Here is a 27,412-nt window from a genome sequence, read left to right as displayed (position 1 = left end):
ATTTAAGATATACATGTCGGTAAGCTATTACCTGCTGGAATGTTTGACTGTAGAGACTAAAGTGCACAAACTGTAAATATAAATTATGAGAGATCCTGTACTTATGAACCACCAGTTCTCACATCCATTTGTGTGGCAAATTGAACTAGCCTTATTAGAAAACAATGCATTGATTGTGCATCAGTACGAGAGTGTTACAGAAGTTAATAATGAATTTTAAAGTAAATATACGAAGGCATAAAATCTGGAAAGAACCAAAAAAAGTAATTAAAACTAAAATCTCACTTTATTCAAACAAACGCTTATTTATAAACACAAAACAAGAGGAAATCTAAAGAAAAGTGCAAATGGTCAATATTTTCAAGCTATATCACAAGGAAAATATATGTGCTTAATTCTAAGGACCCCGCCCTTTTCTTATGGAAAATGGCTCTCGGTCAAATTATTTCTAACTATGCGCAAACGAAAGGCCTAGAAGTGTAGATAAAAAGACTGCATGGGCACGAATTTCTAAATATTATATTTCTCGAGTTATATGGGTTTACATTTACGTGATGTCATAAAAACCGCGTGAAATAAGACTGTAATGTGCCCATGAGTGGACTGACCTAGTCTAAGTGCTTGCAGTTCACAATACGGCCACAGACGAGGGACTGCGCAACGTCTGTGATCGCATCGTGAACTACAAGCTACTTCGACAATCCGCGTGATGCATTATTCGCGAAAATGCAGTTTCGAGGGGATCGAATGCCAGTTAGCCAATGCCATTATGAGTTTCTGCTAGATTTGATGTCATTGACTAATTGGCTCTGTATCCTCCGACGTAGTTTTTTTGACGAATAATGTATCACGCGGTTTTCACGACATCGCGTGACTTTAAACCCACATAACTCGAGAAATATAATTGTTAGAGATTTGTGCCCATAGAGACGTTTTACCTACACATCAAGACCTTTCGTTTGTGCATACAGGGTTTCCACTGATTTGGCAAGCACGAATTCTCTGACTTTTGTAGGTTTTCCAGGACACAATTTATAAATTTCCAGGGTTACAGATAATGTAAAAAAGCAACTTTATTTCTTCGGACCAGAGGTATACTATGCATGTACATTTATATTCATCGTTTAAATGCCGTAACATCATTTAAAAAAATGTTAAACTACTGGCTCGTCTTGCGATGAACCAGAAGGAATTCCTGCTTAGCATTATAAAACGTTAAAAATTAGATTTGAAAGTTATAAACTCATATTGAAATTCCCTGACTTTTTCAGGTTTTGTCAGATTTTCATGGAATTCCCTGACTTTTCCAGGACTTTTCACGAATAAGGTGAATTCCCTGACTTTTCCCGGTTTTCCAGGTGGGTGGGAACAGTGGCACAGTTAGAAATAATAAATTGACCGAGATCCATTTTCCATAAGAAAAGGGCAGGGCCCTTTACGACTGAAAAAATAATACAAGATTTACGGGTGTAGAACGTGCATATGCATGCATATGCCTATCTGGCTGTGCTACGGTAAAGTCGGAAAAACAAATTGTATCTTGAATATATATCGCGCAGCATTGTTTAAAATACCAGTGCTTTCCATTTGTTTTAAGAACGTATAATGCTTTTTGTAATTTCCTGTGTAATGCCAAAATTCAAAACTATAGTCCAAATGTTAAAAACGATGTTCAGAGTAGTGCATGAACGCGAGAAAGAGAAATAACCCCACACGAAATTGAATAATGTTAAGATTTAGTATTAACCGGAATTAAACATAATTTTAAGCAAACGTCGAGACAAAAGCAGATCTAAACCAATGGTACATGTCATCTGTAGTGAAACATGTCGAAATCTGCATGTTAAACATATGGAATATAGAAAAAAACGCGTTAGGACAACGCTGTTCGAATCACTCTGTATATAGCACGCATCTCGCTATCTTAAAAAAAAAAATGCGCATTCTAGACACGTAAATCTGTACATATTGTGAGCAAAGTACATCCATCCACTATAGTATTTCAGTACAATTAAGCTATTTTTGTACGCAATGATGACAACACCTTAAAGTCCAATTGTCAATAATACCTTTACATTTACATTTCATGACACATTGGAATGCATACAAAGCTGTTGCAGTCTGTAGGCAAAATAACACATTTCTTTACATTATTCTCAACCTGAAACACTGAAAGTTTTGAAAGCTCTCTTACTTTAAATATGCCAAAATAAAACGACTTCACGATGTCACTAACACTGACTTCACGTGCTGTTGTACATGTGCTGTTTTCTTGTACGGAATGAAAATCATCTTTGTCACAAACAATGGTACTGTCTGATTCATTATTCCTAGAGAGTTCAACATTTGCCACTATATCTTCAAACTGTCGGTTGACCTCTCTCTTTATTCTTTTGTATGCAGTTGAAGATAAAACACGGTGGTGACTTTTAGGCATCTGTACTCAATAGGAGTTTTTTTTCTGTAAAAGAAATATAAATGCTTCTATTACACATTAACTCTAGATTCCATTAAGGATAGTTTAGCAACAAATTTCGTGCAAGACCAGATATTTGCAATTTCTGTGTATTAGAACTTTTTCTTTAAATCATCTAAGGGAATAAAAGTTGATTCAAACAAGTCTGAAACCCACACTTAAGCCAGCAGCACTGGCAGCAAGTGCTGCAGACTCTAGAACAAATAGGATAGAATGCCGTTACATGGACGTATACGTATACGGAAAGATGGGAGTCCACATCGGAATAAAAACTAATACTTGTAATATCTCAATCACGAAGAAATGAAAAATAATGTTAAAAAGGGTTGGCAAATTGGATAAGTGCCCTCATTTGTTACACCATGGGCCCTTTCAAATCATGGTGTCACTGGTGCTAAATCATAAGATTTTACTGGAGTTGCTGCAAAAGTTAATTTTATTAACAATGCTGAATTTACTTGTCTTATTTTCGCAATCAAATTGTCATTTTTGTATCAGAAATGTATTGTTACAATTTTAAGTGTTGGAAAGTAGTTAGGGCTAAAATAGTATTATTAAATGTTTGTTGGACATTTCTGAAATTGCTTTACAACCTTTAAGAACAGGACTGAGGTTTGTACAGTTCTATCGTGCATGGGTACTTCAGAAAAGGCTATTTTTCCTCTGCAATGATTAAGAATGTAGTATTAAGAAAAAAAAATTGTAAGGAGTGTTTCAACACTGATTTGGTGAAACTAAGTAAAGCTCTGAGAAACTTAGACATTTAGCAAGATTAGAAGCCATTTTCTCAGGAAACAGTACATTTTGAGTTTTCAATTACAACCTGGTGCTTAAGCAGTAAAACTACTAAAAATATATTATCAAATAAACCGAATGGTGAGAATCTCTCTTTTTCTCTCAGAAAGAGAGAGAGAGAGACCGTCCCGGTGGTCTAGTGGTTAGCATCGCTGACTACGGACTTAGGGCTCCCGGGTTCGATCCCAGGCGCTGCGATGGTTTCCAAGGCGTGGGTCTGGAACGGTGCCCACCCAGCATCGTAACGCAATTGGGGAGCTGCTATGAATGAAGATAGTGACGATCACAATGAAAGCTTCGGCTCTCCTCTCCCAACCCGTCTGGTCAGCGTGGGAGCAGTGAACCAATTCCTCCCTCTGGGGAGAGGCCTCATCCAGTAGTGGATCGAATATGGCTGTGATTTATTATTATACATCGAATTAAAATTATATTAAAATTATGTCATTCTTAGGAAAATATCCCAGTACATATAAATAGTGATGACTCTGAGTTAATCTATCTTTCTTCTACATCCTGCATGATTGGTCACGAACACCAACAATACATTGAACTCAGCGGCGGATCTGTTTAAGGGGCACCCAGTCACGTGCCCTGCCATTCATGATCTAAATAGAACTGACTGCAATTATTAAATCCGTACTAATACATTAACAGAAGCTTTTTTCTTTTTTTCTTTTTTTCTTTTGTAATGTTTGTATTTGTTCTGCCACAACCGTGTTTGCGAGTGAAGGAGGCTGTGGTTATGCGCTCTCGTAGGATAGACGAAACTTGACAACACAGCGCCGGTTGTTTTTTGGCTGCGGACTTACAATCTCAATGCTTTGACAGTAGCCCTATCATCAGGGTGGCAGGGGATGTTATGGCTATGTCCATTGAAAATGGGCACAGTAATGTTGAGACCTGTCGCATGAGGCGCTGTGCTCTGTCTTATGGAACATACAGAGGTAAGAAGGTCGCGACAAGGAAACTCAACTCTGTACAGAGGGGAACGTATGGAGGGGGAAGGGGGAAGGAGGGTCAAGCCATTTTCAGAATTTGGGGATGGAAAAGGTTTATGCTTGGCCTTTCCGAGTGTAGCGAATGACATATTAAGGGTTGCCACCATGGTGGAGTTCATTTACAATACATTTACCTAAAATTTACACGCATAAGTTACCAATCGGCATCTGCAATCGTATTTTCAAATAGTGAGCTACACTTTACGCATATAATGTTTCCCAGAAAAGTAATTAAGAAACCACACATAATTGAAGGAAATGGACTTATAGTAGTTGAAACAAATTGTTGTTGAAAACAAATAAATAATTCGTTACCGAAAATATCAATCAGGGGCGTTTTTACACATGGGCCAACATGGGTCATGGCCTGGGACGGCGTGTTTTCTGAGACCATTTTTTTAAATACCAGCTTTGGACATTTCATGTATTTATTTATTTTGCATAGTTATGGCGGTATGACACGGGATTATTGCATTTGTAAATATCAAAAAGAAGAAGAATCTGCTTGGCAAGAAGTAAGTAATTAACAATCCAGTTATTAATTTACATCAATTATTTCCCCTCTCGTATTGCTGACACCTTATTCTTTTATCGTAATTTTAAAACATTTCCATTGTTGACAAGGGCGCCCATATTGTGGTTTCCAAGGGAGGGGGCAAGTATAAGCGACATTTCAAATATGGGTTCAAATTTTGCTGTAACTAATGTAAAAATTCTATTGGGTTTTTGATATTCCGAAGTACAATTTCCTCTAGGGGGGCGAGCGCCCCACCTTGCCCCTGATGGGAGCCCTTGATTGTTGATAAACTTCCAGAATTACCTACAGTTTTCAAACATGTCAACCGAGCCGCCAACGCAAGAAATTTGAATGTTTCAATGTTGTATTATTATTCATGAACTTGGCTGATCTCATCAACTTCGTTTCATAATCAGCAACTGTCTCACAATTTCTATACTGGTATTTAATTTATTGTTATTGACGGGGCGGTATTTTTATAATGGCTCGAAGGCGGCAAAAATGTTAAATACGTCCCTGAATATCACGCTACTGATCTTCAACGATGGCAGGATTCAAGAGAATGGTCACTCTGTTTTCTGTTAGAAATTTAGTAGTCGTTTACTGTTGCAGTAGTTTTTTTCTTTTCTCCCCCCCCCCCATCTTAACAATTGTTCATAACATGGCAACCTTTAACCTGCTTTAAAATGTGTTCGCGATGGCTTGCACCCGACCGAATGAAACTGCCATCCCCTTAACAATGAAATAGACACCGCGGACACTGGTGAGCGGGCTTTTTTTTTTTAAACTATGGTCTTATTAGCGCTTATTCCGGCCTAGTCAGTGTCAGTGTAGTGTGCTTATTTTGTGTAGTGTCATAATTCATGTGAGATGAATCAGGTAAGATACTTACGAACTAAAAATCTAGATTATCAAGATCGTATTTTAGCAAAAGAATTAGGCCCACCAAGACCTATAACCTACAATATAGCGTGTAGTAGATTATTGATGTGATATATATATATATATATATATATATGACGCCCTAGTATGCAGGTGTTTTGGATGTGCCCCACCACTTTTAAATTCCACGAGCCGCCACTGATTGAACTACAGATGGCTAACCAGGATTCAGACTATCCCTGTGGTATTGAAAAATTAGAAGGTATTCTGTGAAAAAAAGGATACAAACCCGTGCATCTGTCTCGTTGACTCATTTAATACATACTTCTTTGTTGTCTGCGCTTACTAACTGCTGGACAATTATTACCAAAGGAAAATTTTAAACTGTTTCTAAAATTGCATATATGTACAATACAGAAAAACGAAAGGTGTCTAAAGGCAAATTGGTAAATCAAATAGGGAAAATACCTTTTATGAATATGCTCACAAAGAAAATGTAGCTACCTTTCGGTATCAGCATCATATCATCATCTAATATTTTAATCCTTTACGTAACTCCTTCCTCCAGGACGTAGCATTAAAATAATAATAATAATAGTAATAACCATTGCCCAAAAACGAAATTTCAGGAAGATGAAAAGAAAGCTTTTCTTACTACACACTAGGAGAAATTGTGCACATGAGCTTTCTTAAGCATGTTCTAGAAAGTCTCAGACACATGAACAAAGATATTTGAAGAATTTCTTAGTTTGTACTAGGGAAAGTTTTCTTTGTACCCCCTCCCCTCCCCCTGATTTTTAGGTAGTTTCTTATAAATTCCTCTTCGTTATTGTTTTTAAATAGTGTTCTAATAAATAAGTATAGTGTTATTTAATCTAGTGTGTTTTCGTTGTTTGTATGAGTGATGTTTGTGTGCGTTATGGTCTGGATGACCATCTGATCGTCCGTGAGGTTTTCGAGACGAGACACCCGAACCTCTCGGCGCCTAATGCTCATCTCATTATTGAGACCGACGAGCTTTATGGAAACAGTTTGTAACCTTTCTTGGAGAGGTCCTTCATCGTCCTGTCCAGGTAAGTTAAAGTATCAGGAGTATACTTATTGGTAGTACCACGAGCCACGGACAGCGAACGGATTACACGGATTGGTTACAAATAAATGGCCGCCCGAACAGCGACTTGACACCCAGGCGATTACAAATAAATGTTCGCCCGAACAGTGACACGAACTCAGGACGGTTACAAATAAATGGCGCCCCAACAGGGACCTGACACCCAGGCCGGTTACAAATAAAATGACGCCCGAACTACCGACCCGAATCGAGACCGTTGGTGCTCGAATATAATTATTAGATCAATATTTTAATATACGATTTTTCTTTCAGCTTAGTACCAGTAATCTGAAAAAAAAAAATCTCTTTCAGGTGATTTTAATCATATCTTGTGACATAATATTTTATTCTAATTGTATGTTTTTTCAAGTTTATTTTTGTTCAAGATGGCACAGGAAGTAGATATGATTACTAAGATAAGTTCACTTTTTAAAGAGAATTTTGCTAGATTAGAGAAAGAAAGTAAAGAGTCCCGTGCTGAGAATAAAGAAACCCTAGCTAGATTAGAACAAAGAAACAAAGAGAATATTGATAAATTAGAAAGAGAGCTAAAGAGTGAGTTAGGTCAAAAGATAGACGGTTTATGGGACGTGTTTCGTGAAAATAGTCAGCAAACGGAAACTGCTGAAAACAAAACACCGGAATGTGAACCCCAGTTACAGTCAGATGTTCTTACTGGATACGAAACACCGGAATTTAAGCCTCAGTTAGTGACTGATATTCCTAGTGTAAACAAAACTTTGGAATTGAAACCTGAGCTAGAAACTAATACTCCTAATGAAAAGAAAACGCAGGAATCTGAACTCCAACCAGAGACAGGTAGTCTAAACCATCCTCGTAACAAATCTGGCAACGATTTTATCTATTCAGAATCTAGTGACGCCGCTTGTAACAGAAGTAGTGAAATCCACGAACATATGATCGTAGACGACAAAGGTCGTAAGCGCACAACAACAGCTGTCACAAACCACAGAGTAATAAAGCACAAACTAGGTTATAGTTATTGCAACAAGCAAAGATACCAAGACCATATGTTAAACAATACGAAATTTAAAGGGAATTAGAACCAAGATCGTACACGAAAAGGCAGTAACAGAAACAAAAGGAGTCGTAAATCACGGCACGTAACCTGAGTTATCATAAACTAGACAGGAACCGCAACTTGTGCGACATCATTAAGAGTATTTTTTACGTAGTAGTAATCATTGTAGGAATAGACGAACAAACCGTAATTATCAAAGTAGAAATAGTAATCATAGAAAAAGAAAAAAAAGTAAGTAACCAAGACTTTGTGTGTTGAACAAATTTTTCTCTAGGAGAGCGACGCATTTCTAAGCGATAAACATGTATTCATTTTCTTCCTTTTTGCTTTTAGCTTTTGATGAGAATACCTGGATACGAAAAGAGAACTACGCATTGTTTTTAAAATTCATTTTTGCTTCTAGCTTTTAACTGTTCAGCAAAGAGCAGATAACACGTTTTTCTTTCTTTATTTTGATAAAATAGTCGCTGTATTTCCGACCACCTGCTTATGTCGAAGAATAACGGGTGATACACAGCTGATTCATTCTTTTCCTCTTTTTGTCTTTGCTCCGTGTAGCACTTCATACCGCAGTCAGCTGTGCATTTGTGTTGCAAACCTTATCACTGACTTACTATTAGTTTAATGTCATTAATTTTTCTTGTTTTCATTCCAGATGTTTGAATTTAGATTTTTTAGTAAATAATTAATGTATCACATACGTAGGGGAATTGTATTTTAAAAGCAATTTGAAATCTTGGCGCGATTTCCGTACCCCCAGCTAGTGGGAAGATATTTTGGCGTTATAATACATTTTACAGTATTTTAAAATTTTAAATTCCTTTTTAGGATCCCTTCCCACTTTCGAAATTCTCAAATGTGTTACTACATGTTATTTACGATTAATGTTTGATTTCTTTTTAGATTTTTTTTAAAATAATGCATCCAGATGCCCAGGAAGAGAAAATTTTTAGTTATTCATTTATGTACACTTGTATATTTGTCATTGAAACTTAGTATGTAATCTCATGCGTAGAATATGAAACTTTACACTTATAATCAATATTAAATTTCTTTTTAAGTGTTAATCTTAGATTTTCGTTTTCATTTTTGTAGTAACTCTTAACTAAGTATGCGTATTCTCAGGTTAGATTTTTTGAGTATATTTTGATGTCTAGTAACATTTCAGTGAATATTTTAATGTTTATGAACCGTAATTCTATTAAGTGGATTTGTATGCTAATGTGTTGTAATGTTTTCTATTCATTTTGTGAAAAGTATATTTTAGTTCTAGTATGTCCTAGAAACTATTCGAATTCGATATAGATCCCGAAAAATAAACTTATTTTCTTTCCAATAGCATGAAGCCATAATGATTTATGAAAATTATTTTCTGTCAATTATTTCGTATGCTCGATGACTTTGAATTTTAATGCGTTATTAATACCAGTTTAAATATTTTGCAGCGAAGATGCCTAAGAAAGTTTAACTGTCGTGGACTGACAACCGTTTTGTAGGGAATTTAATCTTGATGTTTCAAACCGACCAGAAAGTTGTAATGTCGTTGACTATATTCTTGTTTGTATCTCATGCTTTTCTTTTAATAGGTCTCACGTGTTTTGTCTTATAGAGACATATTTTACGATGCTACGAAAGCATTTGTATTTTGTGTGTTTACACATCTTTTCTAGGTGGAAGACGTATATTATGTTCCAGGGAACATACGCGTAGTTTACTGAATATTAATGTTTATATTTCAGTTTTGTACAGAAACATTTTGTAAGTGCCTATGGTTGCAGGCCTTTTCATGTTTCTAGTTTGCATCGTTGGAAACGATTGCATATTGTGTGTGTAAGTACGTGTAGTATTACACATTTTTCCCACCTATGGTTTTGGTCAATTCATGGCGTAATGACCATTTATTTTCAGGAATGTTTGGACTAGTGAGTCAACTTCCTTGATTCAGACCTTTGAAAAACTTGGATCAATATTGAATAGTTTTCAACGCTTTATTAATAATTTTTTTTGCAGATAATACCCACATATTCTGGTAACCCTACAATGTTTACGTTTTTGGAAGTGAACAACGACCATTATTATAGGCCTAAGCTAATAATAACTTTGTTTCAGAACGAAACCATTTGTTGTATTGAGCATTATTGAATTAAATTCTCGATTTTCACGATGAGCAGATGGCATTTGATCTTATGGCGTGCCGAATTTTCTTCATACATGTCAACGAAATCACAATATTTTCTTTGATATGCAGAATCATGCTTGTTTCTTGGAATCACTATGAACGTCATTTTTGACACTTAAGTTTATTTTTTTTTATTTTTGAAAAACGATTTTTCGTTTTTTTTCTGCCAAACAACACGAAGCACAGTAAAAAAAAGGACATACAGGTGAAAATCTTATTTTGTTTGTATATTGTCAGTTCATTATGTGTTTACATTTTCAATTATTTTACTTTTTCAATGATTTTCGTATTTTTCCAACATATTATAGTGATATCGAAACTTTAACAATAATTTTAATATTTTAGTACCTTTAACATGTTTTGCTATTTGCTTATTCATTCACATTTTGATATTTTAAATACAGATATCAGTATATTTGCTAATTTTTATTGAAATGTTTGATAATTCTTTCTTTAAGTCGATGTTTTCTTGAATAGTTATTGAGTGTGTATATTTACTTCATATTACACAAAATAAAGTGATCGAAACGGAACACTTAAACATTTTACGAAAAGTATTTGTATTAAAAAAAAAAAAGGTAAGAATTAAAAAGCCCTATAACATATTTACCTCATATTACACAAAATAAAGTGATCGAAATGGAACACTTAAACATTTTACGAAAAGTATTTATAAGTGTTTGAAAGATATATATATATATATATATATATATATATATATATATATATATATATTACAGTTTTAAAAAAAGAAGGTAAGAATTTTAATAGCCCTACAAACGCTTTTTGCGCATTTTTAGTGAAGTTATCATACAGGTGTTATAACCATACTTCGTTTCTCACAGCAGTGTTTTTTTTTTAAACTCCCCTTCCCCCCTCATCAACTCATCGTTGGAGAACCATGGAGGATACTCACACAGGAAGACAGCATGGTTTCAATATGTGAAGAAACGGAAGATAAGGAAACCCAACTGCACGAATTGTTCAAGAGGATCTTATTACCTTAGGGAACACTTGGATTGGACATTGCTCATGCAGGAACCTCATCACTTTGTAGTGAGTAAACAAGTTACTTAACTATTTTAAATAGCCCTTTTTCAGGTGAAAAACCATTCATCGTCTATGCACATAAGTCTCACACCATATTACAGTGTTGCCAACTAACCGATTTCAAATTTTTGGTGAAAAACCTAATTTTATTCATATTTCGTCAAACGGCCAAGGGTTCTCAACCTGTCTACGTGTGCACTTGACAGGTCGTTCCACTTTCAGACGCCATATATAACCGCTACCAGGTTATAGAAGGATTTTTTGTGGACACTCTGTATATTTCGTGAAGACAGTGATTATTATTTTCGATTTATACTTTATTCTGCAACGCATATAAGTTCTTTCTTTGGTGGGAATTACTTCTTTCCCACACAATTGGACAAAGAAGTCTCTCATCGTTTTCTCATATATATATTTCAAACATTGCTTTTGCTGAGAACATTTCAGTTAGTGACTAACCATTTCAGTGTTTCTCCCTGACTTATTATATGCACAGTATATATTCTATAGTTATTGGGAACTGAATTAAGTGCTTTCTTTAATCGCTTATGGAAACATTACAATAGATTAGAGAAATACGGGCTGACCAGATGTCCCAGTGGCCAAAGTGGCACCAACTGTGTTGTTCTGCAGTCCGTTATCTGTACTTTCTCACGCCAGTGTTATCGCCGTGTCTAGTGCATTATGGGCAGTTGACTAAAATTAACATAAATTGTTTTCCATATTCTGTTTGTATGTGCGTACAGGTGAGTTAACAGAGTGATTTTTGAAATGAACTGCCAACACTTTTCAGTTGACCATCGCAACCCGTACCTTGAGCTTGGGTGCTCAAGGAGTTTGACTCCAGGTCTGGAAACGTAACCCGCGCATCTCATGTCGAGCTTCAGATACGACTTTTGGTGAAGGGGCACAAGCTATTTAGCCGGTGAAGGACGATTTCTTACGGCTAGCCCCAAGAAGTGAAATCCCAGGTCCGCAGACCTTGTGCGTTTAAAAAGTTATATACGCGCCCTCCAATATAAGTATTCCACTGTGGAGATCTTCTTTTTTTAACTTGCTGAAGATTCACCTTTACGCTGCATGACTGTTCAGCGTAACAACTGGATTCATCGTGGGACGATCCGGACAACTTTTCCCCAGTGCTAACCCCCCAAGTGTGTCAATGGTGTGTGAGAAGCATTTGTAGTGATATTTGAATTATAATCATATATATATATATATAAGGCTATATTGCCCGAAAAGGGCAAAGCGTGATTTCAGCGACGAAAATTATTATATTTATCTAGTGTTCACATTTGTGTCCATTCCTCTTCGTTATTGTTTTTAAATAGTGTTCTAATAAATAAGTATAGTGTTATTTAATCTAGTGTGTTTTCGTTGTTTGTATGAGTGATGTTTGTGTGCGTTATGGTCTGGATGACCGTCTGATCGTCCGTGAGGTTTTCGAGACGAGACACCCGAACCTCTCGGCGCCTAATGCTCATCTCATTATTGAGACCGACGAGCTTTATGGAAACAGTTTGTAACCTTTCTTGGAGAGGTCCTTCATCGTCCTGTCCAGGTAAGTTAAAGTATCAGGAGTATACTTATTGGTAGTACCACGAGCCACGGACAGCGAACGGATTACACGGATTGGTTACAAATAAATGGCCGCCCGAACAGCGACTTGACACCCAGGCGATTACAAATAAATGTTCGCCCGAACAGTGACACGAACTCAGGACGGTTACAGCCTATTGCAGAGACTCTCATGTCGGCACTTCCGGAAAATTGCTATATATTTTGCCGATCATGACTCCCTGACACTAAAACCACCCTTAGTTCCAATGTATATATATATATATATATATATATATATATATATATATATATATATATATATATATATATATAACGTTTATTGTAAATGCTCTAGCTGCCGCAATTTTTCACGGATTGAAACCAAACTTGGCACAAAAATTGGTCGTATTAATGAGTTCGTTAGCCACAATGATCGGATGAAACATTTGAAAACGGCGGCCATTTGAACTTTCGAAAAATTCATATTTTTTACAATTATGAACCGATCTGCACCCTATTTGAACGAAATGTCGAGGTTAACAATATACTAGATGTGTGTGAAAATCAGAACGAACCGTTAGAAAATTTCAAAGTGGCGGCCGTTCAAAGAAGCAAAATTAAAAAAAAAGCGATCTTCTCGTGAACGATGATCGAACTAGTGACCCTTGCATTACTCAACCTATGCCTTAGACCACTTTTTTTTTTAATATTCTTACACACCTTACGCCGACCTTTCTTACACACTCATACCACATATACTGATTTGTGATTACCGATTACTGATTTCGGCTTAATACATTCCACAAGAACAACCACGACACTAGGCAACACCCAAGCCCAAGGCGAGAATCGAACCCACGAGCCCCACAGCCAGGGAACAGCAACCGAACGCGCTTAACCACACGACCACCGAGGTATCTCCACTCGGGAAACTGTGACGCGAGGGAAGAAGATATTTTCTCAGTACAGGGTTTTCATAAAGTATGGACGGATTTAATTCGCTTATAATTTACATAAAAATGCTCATATTGAAATCAAATAAAGTGCAAACTGTAGCGGAAGGATTAAATGTTTACCTGTAATCTGCACCAACTCAGTTCATTCACCGCCACACCTCCAACAGGGCGCCATTTACGTCCACACATTCGCGTAGGACCGTCTAGGAATCGACTTCTGTGGGCTGTTGATGATGCTTTCCCTTACCCTGCTCACTGTTGCAGGCGATGTTGGCGACCTCCCACATCGAGGACGGTCCAGGACGCTTCCTCTCTCCAAGAACTTAGCATGCCACTTTCGGATTGCACTCTCAGTCGGTGCCCGCTTTTTGAACTCTTTGGTGAACTTTCGACACACCAGAATTGGCCATGCCCTCCCTCTCCCTCTCTCAACGTGTTCAGAGTTGCCGCTTATCTAACAGTGTTGCCAACTAAAAATTTAATCCTTCCGCTATCGTTTGCACTTTATTTGATTTCATTATGAGCATTTTTATGAAAATTATAAGCAAATTAAATCCGTCCAGATTTTATGAAAACCTTGTATTTGTATATTTCAATCTATCAAGAGAAGTCCGTGCAATAGGTCGCGCATGAATAAAATACATGCTAGAAAGAAATCTACCTATCCTTTGCGGCCTTGTGCCAAAAGCTGTTTTTTTTTCTTTGAATAGGGCAGTTTTTGAAAAAAAAAAAAAGATTGACATTATAAGCCAGTAAATTTGCAAAGGAAAAAATTAAGTTACCAACATTTAAATTCTTCCCCAAAAAAGCTTCTTTATTTTTAAAAAAATAATAATAAAGCAATCTATAATCTCTGTTTTCTGACCTTGGGCTAACATGTAATCTAGTCGGTAAAGTGACCGACTGCTAATCGAGAGACATGTGTTCCATTCCCGGTGAGAGTACAAGGAACTTCTCAACTGAGGCTCTACGTCCTAAGGGTTTTCGTCTGCATGATTCTGGTTTCTTATACCGAAAGCTTGCTCCAATATCTTCGTGTGTATATTCGTAAGTACTCTTTTCCTATATACAAACATTTGAACAGAGAGCTTAAATGTAATGCAGCGTGAACAAGAACTCTAAGCTTAGAGCCAAACGGAGAATAAAATAAGACAAATGTTTCTAGTTTTAAAAATACTAGACCAGTAACTAATTTTACTGCTCTGAGCTATGCATGTTTTACAGACTAAAGAGTTAGAAAATATACTGCTTAAGTATACCTGACGTCTTCTTTCCCTTCCTCCGTCCCTGTCCACCGCACCTTTTAACCACCTTTGGGTAATGTGTATAATTCGGTGTGTTGTGACATTATATACTGGGAAGTTTGAGGCGACAACATCTGGAAAATGCAGAGAATTTGATTTAGAAGTACAAAAGTGGAGCAAAAATGGCGCACTGTAAAATATTAGTATTGACTAACAGTAAAAGATAATCACTTTCTAGTATTCATTTTTATTTTCGTTCTCTTTCCAGTGAGCTTTTCAGACAAAATAACACCAGAAATGCAATTGGCTAAAAGTGGTCCAAAGAACTTACCGATGACTATCAAGGAGAGATTTAATATAGGTACAATAGGTAGATGAAGCATATTTCAAAGCTCTTTTAATGCTTTTACCCATGCTGTACTTCTTGAACACGAGAAACCAATTACTATTTTTCTCCTCGAAAATGTCCCTGAAAGGGAACTAAAGCTAAAGTAAAATCTCGAAAATACTGCAGGATATTTTCATCAATGCTCACAAAACTATGTTAGGTACAAGTTCGTTGGAGAAGAAAATCGGACAAGGAGAAGGGGGTAAAAAAAGAAAAAACTATGGGGCAAACATGCGGAAAAAAGAAAAAATATTAAAAACGATTTAAATGGATTTTTTTATGTCATAAGAGGTTTATCATGAGGTCTACTGTTCGAAGAACCTTTATAGTAGTTATTTTATGTCTTATGTGAAAACACACAAACAATTACAAAATTTCATCCATGTATACTAATAAAGGGTATCCGAAACACAACATACAAGAAAGAGAATTCGTACCAATCTACAGGTATTGTGTTAGGAAATGCAATGCACCTTTTCTGGAAATAATTTATATATTGCCAACCACGAACTCTTCATTCAACATCAAAAAGTAATTTTTCAGAGCCTAAACCAGTAATAAAAAATTCTCCCGAACTTTCTTGTATATTCAGAGAATTCCCATTTTCCCCCGACTGTAAACTATCATGGGTACGCTCGCTTGCCATCAGATAGTGACACGCAGTGTTGACCTTATAGTTGTTAACAGCTGGCACTGAAGTAGGCTACTAAGCTCATTCCGTTACACGAGTTACTATTACTAGTATTAAGGTTCTTCGAAAAGTAGACCTCGCGATAAACCTTTGAAAGTGTCGTTCAGATTCATCAAAATCTATTGTTCGAGCAACTCCCTTTCATTTTCTGCCTTCATCTTGTCCGATACCCCCCCCCCCTTCCCAACCAATATCCCGGAATCTTCAATTTATATTTGCACATTTATAAGGTTCTTATAACAGAGAACAATCCATTAAAGTACTTTTTAATAAAAATGCTCGTTTTTCTATATTTTTACCCCTCTACAGGGAGTTTCACCCTCCCCCTCCTGTTGTACGACAGAGCAGAAGCTAGTTAAAAATCTCTTTGTTACCTACCATCAACAGTAGGACCTGCTAACAGACACTAGACGTAATTAATACTAAAATGTGACAATGGTTTGAGACTTTTTTTTTTTTTTTTGCTTACCTCGAAGAATTTCAGCCAACAAAGATTTTCCAAAGGAAAACTTGGCGTTACTGCCAGTTATGTTAACTCTCAGAGCTGCTTCGTCTGTCATCAATTTCCTCAGAGCATTTCTTGGACACTGTTCCACATTTTCTCCACCCACTGCGGTCAACAACCGAATCTGAAACACAAGCAAACAACGTTTTAGTGTAAGTATTCAAACTGGTAAGGTACAGATCAACTTTCTGACTTATGTTAGAGAAAGGTTATAAACAGAAATTTAATTCAGCAAGTAGCCGAGAAACACATTATTTTTTTAAATCCTAGAACAAGGAAGACTCATTGAGGACGTAATGTATCAATTCCAAATCCTTAATAACTAAATAGACTGTGCAGACGCAAAAAAAAAAAAAAAAAAAAAAAAGTTCTAACTCTATAAACGAGATATGCAAATAATGACTTTTTACTTGCAAAAATCTGGAACAAAAATATTAATGAAGTTTCGTATTTGAGGAACGTGTACTTCTTATAGTGGAATCAGCTACGCAAGTGCAACACCAAAAATTCGCCCCTTTTTTTGCAGCGAGAGCCATATAAGACGTGAACCTACAGTTTAAAGTGGGTTTCGAACCACTCCATTCACGGTGAGCTCCCAGCGGGAATCCAACTCGCGACCACGTGCACTGAAGGCAATTGCGCTAAGTATCAGATTACGAGGAAACCCACTTTACAATACATCCACTGATGTATACTGTAGCGAACATGCGAATAAAATGGAGTGAATTATACGTTTATTTTAACAATCATCTTTGAATATCAAGAAATTCACATTTCTTGAGTGAAGCTGTAGACATCAAGTACGATTTCAGTACAAACTGTTATTCTGGAAATAGAAACGGAGATGTCACAGTAACACACTTTCCCCAGATTAAAATTAAAAACCTATATGAGTAAACCAGGATGCTTATTCATATATAAGCCCAGAATTAGAAAGTTTACTCGTCCAGTCTTATCCATTTCACACGAGTGAATAGTGTGTCAACGCCGTCGCTCTGCGCGAGGACCCTTAGGACCCGGCGCCAGTCTTCAGGGATGTAAATTCAAGAATCAGAGGTCCAGGTAGCTGATCCGGCCAGTCCGAGTGTCCAGAACGTCTATACCCAGGACGACCTACAGGAAGGACTCCAAGGTTTCAGTCGAGATCCGCTGAAGGTAGACGCCAAAGGACAGCCGCCAGCCGAGTTCGAACCCAGGACTACAAGGTTCCAAGCCGAGCAGCGAGATCAGCGAGTCTGCGAGGCAACGCCATTGAGGAAAGAAGAAGAGGATCCAATTTCCCCGGCGGGTTTGAACCAAGGACCTCGTCAACCCAAGACAAGTGTTAGTGCGTCGCATAAACGTTCCAAAAAGCAATAACAGATTCGCAATCAGTAGCCAGTTCCTTGGACAGCATCAGGCAGTGATATACGTGAGTAGACAAAACCATATTTGAATTGTTTTCTCAAAGAGGTTCATTTGAGGAAAAAGGAAGTCATCACTCTATGACTACGCATAGCCTTGCATTGGCATGTTTTAACTTTCCCGTCTCGATCTAGCCTTCAGCTAACGAGACACCCGGTCATAAACCGAGACCCTTCTGGTCAATGTGTAGACCGGTGTAATCAGAAATTTAAATTCTTCCCCTTTGTTTAAAGAACTCCGGATCTTTCAGTTTAATCATCCATCTTACCATCATCATCATCTGTTTTATAATAAAATATAAAAACCAACCTTTTAATCTTTTATTTACGTGACAGGCATCCCACTGATGCATAATTAACTTTTCATAACGGCAGTCATAGCACCTAAGTACCGTTATAATACACAACGTATGTTGGAAACTAATATCCATTATTTGGACACTGTTGCCTGCTGACGGAAAAAAAAATATATTATTAGCCCGATACGCATGTCTGTATTCCGAACAATTGCTGTCCGGTATTGACTGCTGTGAATTGCACTTTTCAAGGCCAATCCAGTAATATAAAAATCATTCTTGTCTGATAACATTATCATGGCTAAACAAAATCTGCACTCGTGTCCGAATGAGTCCCTATCTGTGTACATATGCAAGTGTAATTAAAGTACAAGGGCATAAATCCCATTTTTCGCACTATAAGAAACTGTATTTTACGATTACTAAAGCAAACGAACGTAATTTTAACTGTTTTCAAGCTAGAATTCTTACAGAACGATCCGAGGATATTACCTGTCTCCGGACATAAGTTAAGGAAATGGCGCTAACGTATTTTTTCTTAAAAATGTATCGGCTATTAATGAAGATACAACATTGTGGCAACTCGCCATTATGTTGAAATTCAAAATTAAGAGTTCCAAGAAGAAAGAAAGAAGTAAAAAAAAAACTCAAAACAAAACAGTAGAAATTACAGGTCCAAAAGGTAACTTTAAGCAGTTTCAACGAACACTGCACGGACTGCAATTTTGTGACGGTGTTGCGGACCAGTGATCTAGAACATTCCCTGGGTTCACTCGAGCAGACGGTTCTACCAAAAACAAAATTTATAGGTAAAATACGATGTCAAACACTTTTCGTAAACGAAGTAGAGTATGAATATAAGTAATTTCTGCCATTAGATACCATATTGAAATACATTTTGAATGGGAGTGAACGTATTATAAGTGTAACTATTTACTGAAGGGGAAGAATACAAGAATGCGAAAAAGGTGGAAATAAGCGGCGGGAATGTTCTGTTCGTGTTAGCAATGGTCAATTTGCGATGAATATAATGCAAACATACTATTTTATTACAAAGAATTGTGTGATAAAGAGCACCATATTATAAAGTTTTTGCAGCGTCATGGTATGTTGAAACGTAAAATCAACTATGCGAAGTGTGGAAAAGACGTAAAAATTCAAAACAGACGAATTTCTCCTCGCAGGGGACCATTTGTACCCTGGAAACCAGTGAAGCCGTTTTGAAAGTAAGAGTTATTTCGATTATTTAAGTGTTTTTGAAGGTGAAAATTATTGCGGACATTTTATGTATTTTTCCATTCTTGTTTATGCGTATGCCCCCCTTCGCTGACACGCCTGCTCCCTGCAGACGTACCCATCGGGCCGCCCTGCTGCGCTCCTGCACTGACTCGGTTAGATGGCATTCGTACTTTTAGTGGCCACCTAGCACAAGTTTGTTCATTGTTTAAGCATTAGCTCCTCATTTAGTGCATGCTCTGCAAGAAGAAATCGGAAAATGCAATAAAAGTGTGAAAATTTGGTAGAGTAATGCCCCTTCCCTTTAAGGGTTGCTGCAACAGGAGGGAATTACACTCTCCATCCTCTCCTTTCACTCACGTTTCACTTGGTTTAGCACCTTTTTTGGAATTCTCATAGTCCTTGCATACAGAAAGACACAGGTCCAATTGGTCAACGCTCCTGCGTAAGACAAGCGAACCATAATTATAACCTTTTCATGAGTTTATAATAAGTGGTCTGCGTTCTAGAACAGCTTTAACTAACTTTTATGGTCCATGTTCCGTTAAGGGGGTCCAGAACTACACTGGACCCCCTTAAACTAAGCTAAGCTAACCTAACCTGACCTAACTTAACCTAACCTAATATAACGTTCTATTATGTAATCAAACGAAAATCAATAGAAGTGGTGTCAAAGGCACTGGACCCCCTTAACGGAACATTGACCACTTTTATTTGACAAGGGTGTAAAATAAACTGACCCCATATATGCACGAGTACGAATTGTATTAGTTTTCGAAGTACAAGGGCCTAAATGTGTTACGGTAATGATCTTCACATTATAAAGGAGTTCATTTTATCATTTGTAAACTAAACTTTTTAAAATTTGCCTAACCTAAAGCCAGTACTATGTAGCCTATATGGGGGTCGGGCATCTACACCCTTCGAATTTATTTGATTCATAATATACAGGAGGTATGTGCATATTTTTATTTCGAGGCTATAACTTTTTTTAGTGTCTTACTAGTACGTTGCAAACAATTTAGTACATTTCTAAACCCTATTCTACGCAAAGTTTACAATTTTCCTCGATTTGCTCTAGCGAGTATAGAAGTAAATTTAAAAATCTTACCATCAGTGTATTTTACTGCCACTTCGTAGGTATCCCATGTTCCCTCATCTGGTTCATCATGGAATATAATATGTCTTCGTCGTTTTGTTCCAACATATGATGGCCATCTTGCAATTTCTTTTCCTTCGTGTTCAGATATCCAACAGTTTGGAATAGTAGCTAATGTATCTTCTTCCTTATAAATAAAACAACAGAAAATAATTTGACATCTTGCCACTTGCCCGCCACACTTGAGACCCGCATGTAAACAACAAATGAAGTCCTCCTTCCGCATGCACGCGGCGATGTTGACGCGTTCCTTCCTCGGCGAATCGAAGAAGCGCGGACTGCAACGAAATACACGCTGTCACGTGGTGGCACCGTCACTATGCCGCTGCTTCATATCTCTATCCGATTTGTCGGAACTCCGCTGCCAGCGGCCCACTGGCGATACTTTTCGATACGTCGCTGTGGCGACGAATCGACCATTTCCCTGTCAGTGGCCCACTGGTTTTCAGCGACTCTTACGGCATGGGGGTTACTACATTACTGGTTTTCTGAATTTCGGGAATAATTAATCCGGTTGAAAAATTGTCGAATAAAGCGTTCTTTTTCAAAACTTCTTTTTTAAATAAGATTTTTGCTACTTCACGTACAGGAAATGCGATTCAATAAAAAATAATTGTCGTGTTTACTTGTCACGAATCGAGATTTCAAGGGAATTCCGTCTTTTATGTAGATAGACTTGTGCCCAACAGCTCAGACTAGACTATGGATGGACAAAGGAAAAAAAAAAGCATTTCTCGCACAGAAATAGGCTCAAACGTTTTTGATACAAACCAACCAAGCTTTCTCAAATTTTAAGATGGATTAACCAAACAAATTTTTAAACCTTTTTATTTAGTGAGCTGTTTTGTAAAAGTTCAGTTCTAATTCATATGTATTTCACAGTTATGTTTGTGGAGAATTTAGATAAGAAAATCATTCTATATTTTGTAACATGTCCATTTAATTAAAAATTGTTCTTGCAAAACAATTAGGCCTATTTTTAAAATTCATTTATAACTGTGTGAAATACGAACATTATTATTCTCTAATGTGGAGCTTACTAATCTTACATACTTCCTATCATTTCATTTCTGGCGTACTCACGTATCTCAATTTTTCTAACACGCGAACCTCGTCCTTATCGACGCAAATGTTCAGCTCATTTGGTGTGTGGATTGTTGACATAAATATCAAATTGAACTGTAGTACTGGTGCTGTAGTGAATTTAGTACATTATGTATCTCATGTGTTAATACAGCACAGGGTGGCAAGCGGGAGATGTTTCTGAAATTCCCTGACCAATTTAGGGTTTTGTAATTTGGAATACCCCTGTGAAAACTCCCCCCCCCCACTGTGTGTGACATTAAATATGGTATTTCATTTAGCACAAGGCCCAAAACCTCATATCAACATTATACAATTTTTATGCAATCTAACCTAACTTTATCTAGCATGAAGTCTGTAATATGTATCGAGGACCAGATAACGTAACTGCCGAATTTACTTTAATTGTATACATCGCAATCTTCATTAGTTCTATCGTACGACACGCTTAGTAGCTACTCGGTGGTGCCAATATACTTGAAAATGGGTCGTTAACAGTCAGCGGTAATTGTTACGATTAGTAACTTAGGCCTATACAGTGTTGCTTATGGAGCTATTATCTCTCTCTCTCTTGTTGGTATATTATTAGAATGTAGACGATTGGGTAATATTTGACGTTAGCCGCTTCGGAGTTCGTGCAAAAGTTGGGGTCCAAATTTAGCCAAAAATAGAAAGATTTACAGGAGAAATATGTTAATAGCACTGAATCGTAATTCAACTGTCAGTGAATTGTGAAAAAAAATTAAACGAATTTAGCGAGAGATAAGAGAAACAAATGAAAGCGAATCGCGATATAGCCGTGAATAAGTACCTAAATTGCCGAATCTGGCATATCGTGCAATATTTCAATATTAAATTTCGTGCTTACATATGTGGGAAGAGAGACTGAGCAGTTGTACAAATCATGAAGGTAAGTAGGAAATAGTGAAACAACCAGAACCTAACCTAACCTAACCTATCCTATCCTAAGATAACTTTGATAGAAGGAAATGACAAATTATGTAAAGAAAATAACACAATTGCTGTCGTAAAAACTGGCCCCCAACTTGTGCACAATGGCCGCCACTTCTCTCATACAATGTTACTTACGGTACAAATCAATGTTATTTTGGTTACTAATAATGTTAAGATCAGAAAACCCGAAGAACAAACCTCAATAAAGGCACTTGGGGGGGGGGGTTACGAGCGTGCCATATACGCGGTACCGATACTTCCAAATAGTGTTATTTGGTTATTACTTATGTCTATAATCCTACAAAGATCAATAATTTCATTGTGGAAGGAAAGGAACGTATTAAAAGCGCACAAACACGTCCATCACCTTGCCGCGTCTCCGCCCTCTAAGGACCCACCCTTATAAGACCCTTAATCATCTTCTCTCGTTCACAGAGTTGTCTGAGGTAATCAAATAAAGGTAGATCATTTTAACCAGCAACTCCAATCGCTGAAAAGCCTCACGCCAACTAGCGTTGTACAAGGGTGAGAAGAGGCTATTGTAAACTAACACCAAATTGGTAGTTACTGATGCTTGCACGGTTGTGGACATAATTAATAACCAAATAGCGCTATTTGGGAGTAGCGGGACTGGGTATAGTGCGCTCGTAAGACGCGGGTACCTCTCCTCAGCCTTTTTGAGGTTTGTTCTTTGTGTTTTCTGTTCTTAGCAACCATTTATTAGCAACCAAAATAACACTGATTTGTATCATAAGCTACATATATGAGAGAAGTGGCCAGAATTGCTCCTTTCGTCATACAGCATTGCTATGGTACAAATTGTCGTTATTTTGGTGCTAGTAATGTCCACAATGCTAAAAAGGGTGATGAAGAGGGTGTGTGTTTGAGTACAAGGGCACATAAACGTTTTTGGCAATGTGACCTTGCACTCAAAACTCCACACACTATATCTCCTTTTTGAACTGTGGACGTTACTAGCAACGAAATAACAATAATTTGCAAAATAGCCATCGCTGTCTTTTGCGCGCAAGGACACATTGCCGAAATTATGTTTGCCCTTGTGCTCATATACACGCACACTGCATACCACCCTTTTTAGCACTATGCACATCACTAGCAATGAAATAACGATGATTTGCACCATAGCCGACGATATGCAACAGGAGCTAATCTGATTTATTATCGCATTTTTTTAAAGATTCGTACTCAATAAAGCAAATCTGTTCCGAAATTACTTGGTACAATCGCGTTAACGGCGCATATCGTGCTAAGCTCACGGTAGTTTTAGAAGTTTTACTGACACCATGTGTGTTTATTTTACCACTTCTCAAACAAACTCACATAAATTTAACGAACCTGTGAAGAAGGAGGACCAGCTAACACAACGCTTCCCACATTGCTCTACCCGTTTTTAAATTTACGTACACCTATTATAGAAAATCATATATCAATAGAATTACCTGCCGCTTTGTTTATAATCCTAGCGAGCACAACACGGGATTTTATGTACGCCGAAAGTTTGAATTGCGTATTGAACTACAACCACTTATTATATATAAGTTACGCATGCATAAGTTACTGAACATATCTACAATGACATGAAATAATTATAAAATTGCATGAAAACTTACCGAAATCCAGCAAACGGAATCCATTGCTGGGGGGACGTCTGGCGATTCACCTGATGCACTCTGGGTAGGAATCACTCCTGCCTCCTACCGTCCACAGTATGAACTAGACGTGAAAATCTGATAATTTCATCTTGAAAAATATCATATCTAAATTACGTAATTGTGTTTTCTTCTGTTTTAATATTTGTTTTACTTTCCATTAATACATATTTTATATATATATAAAAAAATACGCCCAAAAATCAATAATGGCCCACTGTTGCAAAAAGGTTGTTTGAATTCAACTATTGTTTCAACGTAAAATGATGTTGGGCCAACACTGGGACTTGGTTGGTTCCAAATAAAGGAGTAAATAACACCGGACCAACGTTGCTTTTGTCACCAATAATCAACGCAACCATATTTTAACGTTGGCCCAGCCATTTTTGTTACATGGGCGCCCAGAGCAGATCGCCAAATAAAATCAATAGCGCTGCATAATTAAGGAATGATTTCCCCAAAAGTCGTTTTTATAATTTCAGATGATCCTCAAACTGAAGTTACTCGTATAACTGTATTATGTTGACTATATGAAGAGGATATTACGAAGAAGAAACCGCGTACAAAGTTGAAACTGACAAAAACACAGAGGACTTCAACACGTAGGTTTGACAGGTGATATGCTTCTTGGACTTATGACAACTGAAGCACGTCGTTTTCTCCCTGAGAAAAAGTTTAGAATAGTGGAAAACGATGGTGGTGTGAAGTTGTGGATACGAACGAATGAGGAACTTGATAAGAATTTTGTTTAAGAGATGCAAATATTCAGTTACTGAGCTATGGTATGGGTTTGCTTCACCGCTAAAAACGTCAGAACAATGGATATATGTGAAGTATCATTTGATGCACGAAAATCTCTTCCAACTCTGGTACGCAAAGTTCATACAACAGCTAAATATTACTTTTCTGAAGAAAATATGGACTACTTCGTTTTTCAGGTCGATAATGCTTCATGTCACCGAGTAAAAATCGTTAATATGTGATTCAAGAATATGACTATTCAAAGACCCGTGTGGTCTCCAAACTCACCTGAAATGAATCCAATTGTAAATTTGTGGATCAATATGAGCAGAAGACTCAACAGACAACTACCTCGAATAGAATGAAACTCACGGAACAGATAATAAGGGTGTGACTCCATGAAATACAGGTTGCATTTTGCAATAGCCTTGTTACCAAAAGGCCTCGATAATTCCCTACACTTCCTAAAGCCCATGGTACACATAGAAAATAATAGTTTGATGTACTGTACCTCCCGATGTTCGTATACATTGTATCTTACTCTTAAGAAATTTCATATTTAGTTTTGTGTTATTATTGTTGATCTTTTATACTTATGTATAACTCTTTGTATAGACAAGTTTGCTCAAAACACACAGTGTAACCCGCCTGGGTTCGATTCTCGTGTTCGGGCAATGAACTTGGGATATAAATAGTGGACTCAGTGGTGATAACGATCAAGTACCCCACTCCCTGTATAATAGTGGTCAGAAATCGTGGGAGGGATCGCATCAGATCACAAACCAAAATGAATTCGAACCAAGGTAGCACACGCGCGTACCACCATCGTTGATACGCCAACTTCGCATCTGCAGAATTCGTATAAATCCTTGTACTTAATCCTAACCGTTCCTGTAGGGATTCGTGTGAGAAACTTGGATAAAACAACTGAAAACAAAACAAGTACACGAGATTAATTTTACTCAAACAATATTATTGTACACTTTGCATATACTTACTTGTACGTTTCATCAATATAAATTTTATAGATACATTTCAATTCATATAAATTTTATAGCCCATGTAATTTTATATGAAAAGTTAAAAATAAAGGAATTATGATGGATTAATTCAAAATAATATGATACATCGTCGGAGCCGGCTTATTATGAGGTTGGTGATATACGATTACTTTGCACACTTTAATCACTAAACACTTATTTGCACAACACTTTAATTACGGAAGATCCAAGGGAGGTTATCTAAATTTTAGGAGGGCAATCCTTTAGATTTCTTTTTTCATTCCGGTGTAGATTTCAAGGCTCTTGCTGAATCACTTCCATTTTACATCTTCCGACTGAGTAGTTGTCAATGGATTTACTTACTGTACAACAAATTAATGAGTCAAGAAGCAGATCTGTCTATTACATTACTTTTATCATTTTGCAATAAATATGGACATAAATCACTACGAAAATTAATTTTTCTTTTCGATCAGACATGTTCACAATGGATTATCACAACGTGTTCTCCCTTAATTTTTGGCAAGTTAAATTATTTTGGTGTATTTTCACTGTTTTACCCCAACATACAAATGTAATACAATTACGCTCGTTCTATGAAAGATTAATTCACTGGGTAGCACAATAACATGAAAGTTTAATAACTTAATCGTCGATTTCTTTGACGCTTCATTTACATCTTTTCTTTTGCATCATACCATGGTGTAGAAGTGTCCATTCGCGCCTTCAGTACCAAGCGTTTGTATTCTTACGCTTGTTGGCAAGAAAGAGAAATATTAAAAATATTGATCCGAAATATTCTTTTACAAGTGATATACATATTGACGAGTTTTACACCCTTTTGCCATTCAAACAACTAAACCAAAGTGCTAAAAGTAGCAAAGTTAAACTTCGATTACACTGGAATTCACAGGATTATTTCTCGGGAGATTGCTGCCATTTCACTTTCCGCTGTCTTAAGTATGTAATGCAAGTCACCCATGCAAATTGTTGCCAGCACATTAAAACAAACAGGACCATTTTGAAAGGTTTGCGTCAACGAATATAGAGCCTTATTCCACTTCACATGAGACTAACTGAGGAATTTAAAATGGAATGGGAATGAGGGGGAATACACGCTTACATATATGGCGCGCGGGAGGGACGATGATCTTCCTCGAAGATTATCAGAATCCTGGAATCTTGAAATATTCCTCTTCTTTAACCCTTAACGGTTCACTATATTTTCTGTCTGTTTCCGGCACTGCTTGCAAAACAATATATCCACAGACTACCTTCCGCGTAAAATTTACCAGAGTTGTCACCAGGAAGCAATAGCTTCTCTGGATTGCGGAAAACATGTACACAAATAGCAACAAGGAACAATACCTAAAAATAATAGTCTTCAAACGCAATAGGCAAGATCAAAACATGTGTAGCCAAATGGTTACGAAAACTCGTTAAGGGTTAAATGTATATTATTTTGTTTATTACTC

At 37.0% G+C, this 27,412-nt stretch overlaps 1 protein-coding gene across 3 annotated transcripts; it reads right to left on the bottom strand.

Annotated features, from left to right (window-relative positions):
* Window positions 1-267: 267 nt before the first annotated feature.
* On the bottom strand, window positions 268-27,280 carry LOC145670540 (uncharacterized). Of its 3 annotated transcripts, none has more exons than XM_081739341.1 (4): window positions 20,441-27,280; window positions 16,359-16,518; window positions 14,826-14,944; window positions 268-2,461 (listed from the first exon to the last, which is right to left on the bottom strand). In XM_081739341.1, the coding sequence occupies exons 1-4, from the start codon at window positions 20,441-20,443 to the stop codon at window positions 2,444-2,446; spliced, it is 300 nt and encodes a 99-aa protein (XP_081595467.1). In that variant the 5' UTR covers window positions 20,444-27,280; the 3' UTR covers window positions 268-2,443. The 3 variants fall into 3 exon arrangements, with proteins under 3 accessions (XP_081595467.1, XP_081595468.1, XP_081595466.1); XM_081739342.1 differs by lacking the exon at window positions 268-2,461 and having other exon boundaries at window positions 20,441-20,615; window positions 24,157-27,280; XM_081739340.1 differs by lacking the exon at window positions 268-2,461.
* Between the last annotated feature and the right edge of the window lie 132 nt (window positions 27,281-27,412).

The sequence above is a fragment of the Thermobia domestica genome, chromosome 14 (assembly GCF_964235325.1).
Source record: "Thermobia domestica chromosome 14, izTheDome1.hap1.1, whole genome shotgun sequence".
In the NCBI taxonomy this organism is placed as follows: domain Eukaryota; kingdom Metazoa; phylum Arthropoda; class Insecta; order Zygentoma; family Lepismatidae; genus Thermobia; species Thermobia domestica.
This window is presented reverse-complemented; position numbering and strand designations above follow the sequence as displayed.

Excerpts from the sequence above, each read along its gene's own strand:
- LOC145670540 (XM_081739340.1), bottom strand. The coding sequence starts at position 20,714 with ATGCGGAAGGAGGACTTCATTTGTTGTTTACATGCGGGTCTCAAGTGT. Across the intron at positions 16,519-20,440 it reads GGCAGTAAAATACACTGATG|ATTCGGTTGTTGACCGCAGT; the intron begins GTAAGATTTTTA and ends CTTGTGTTTCAG.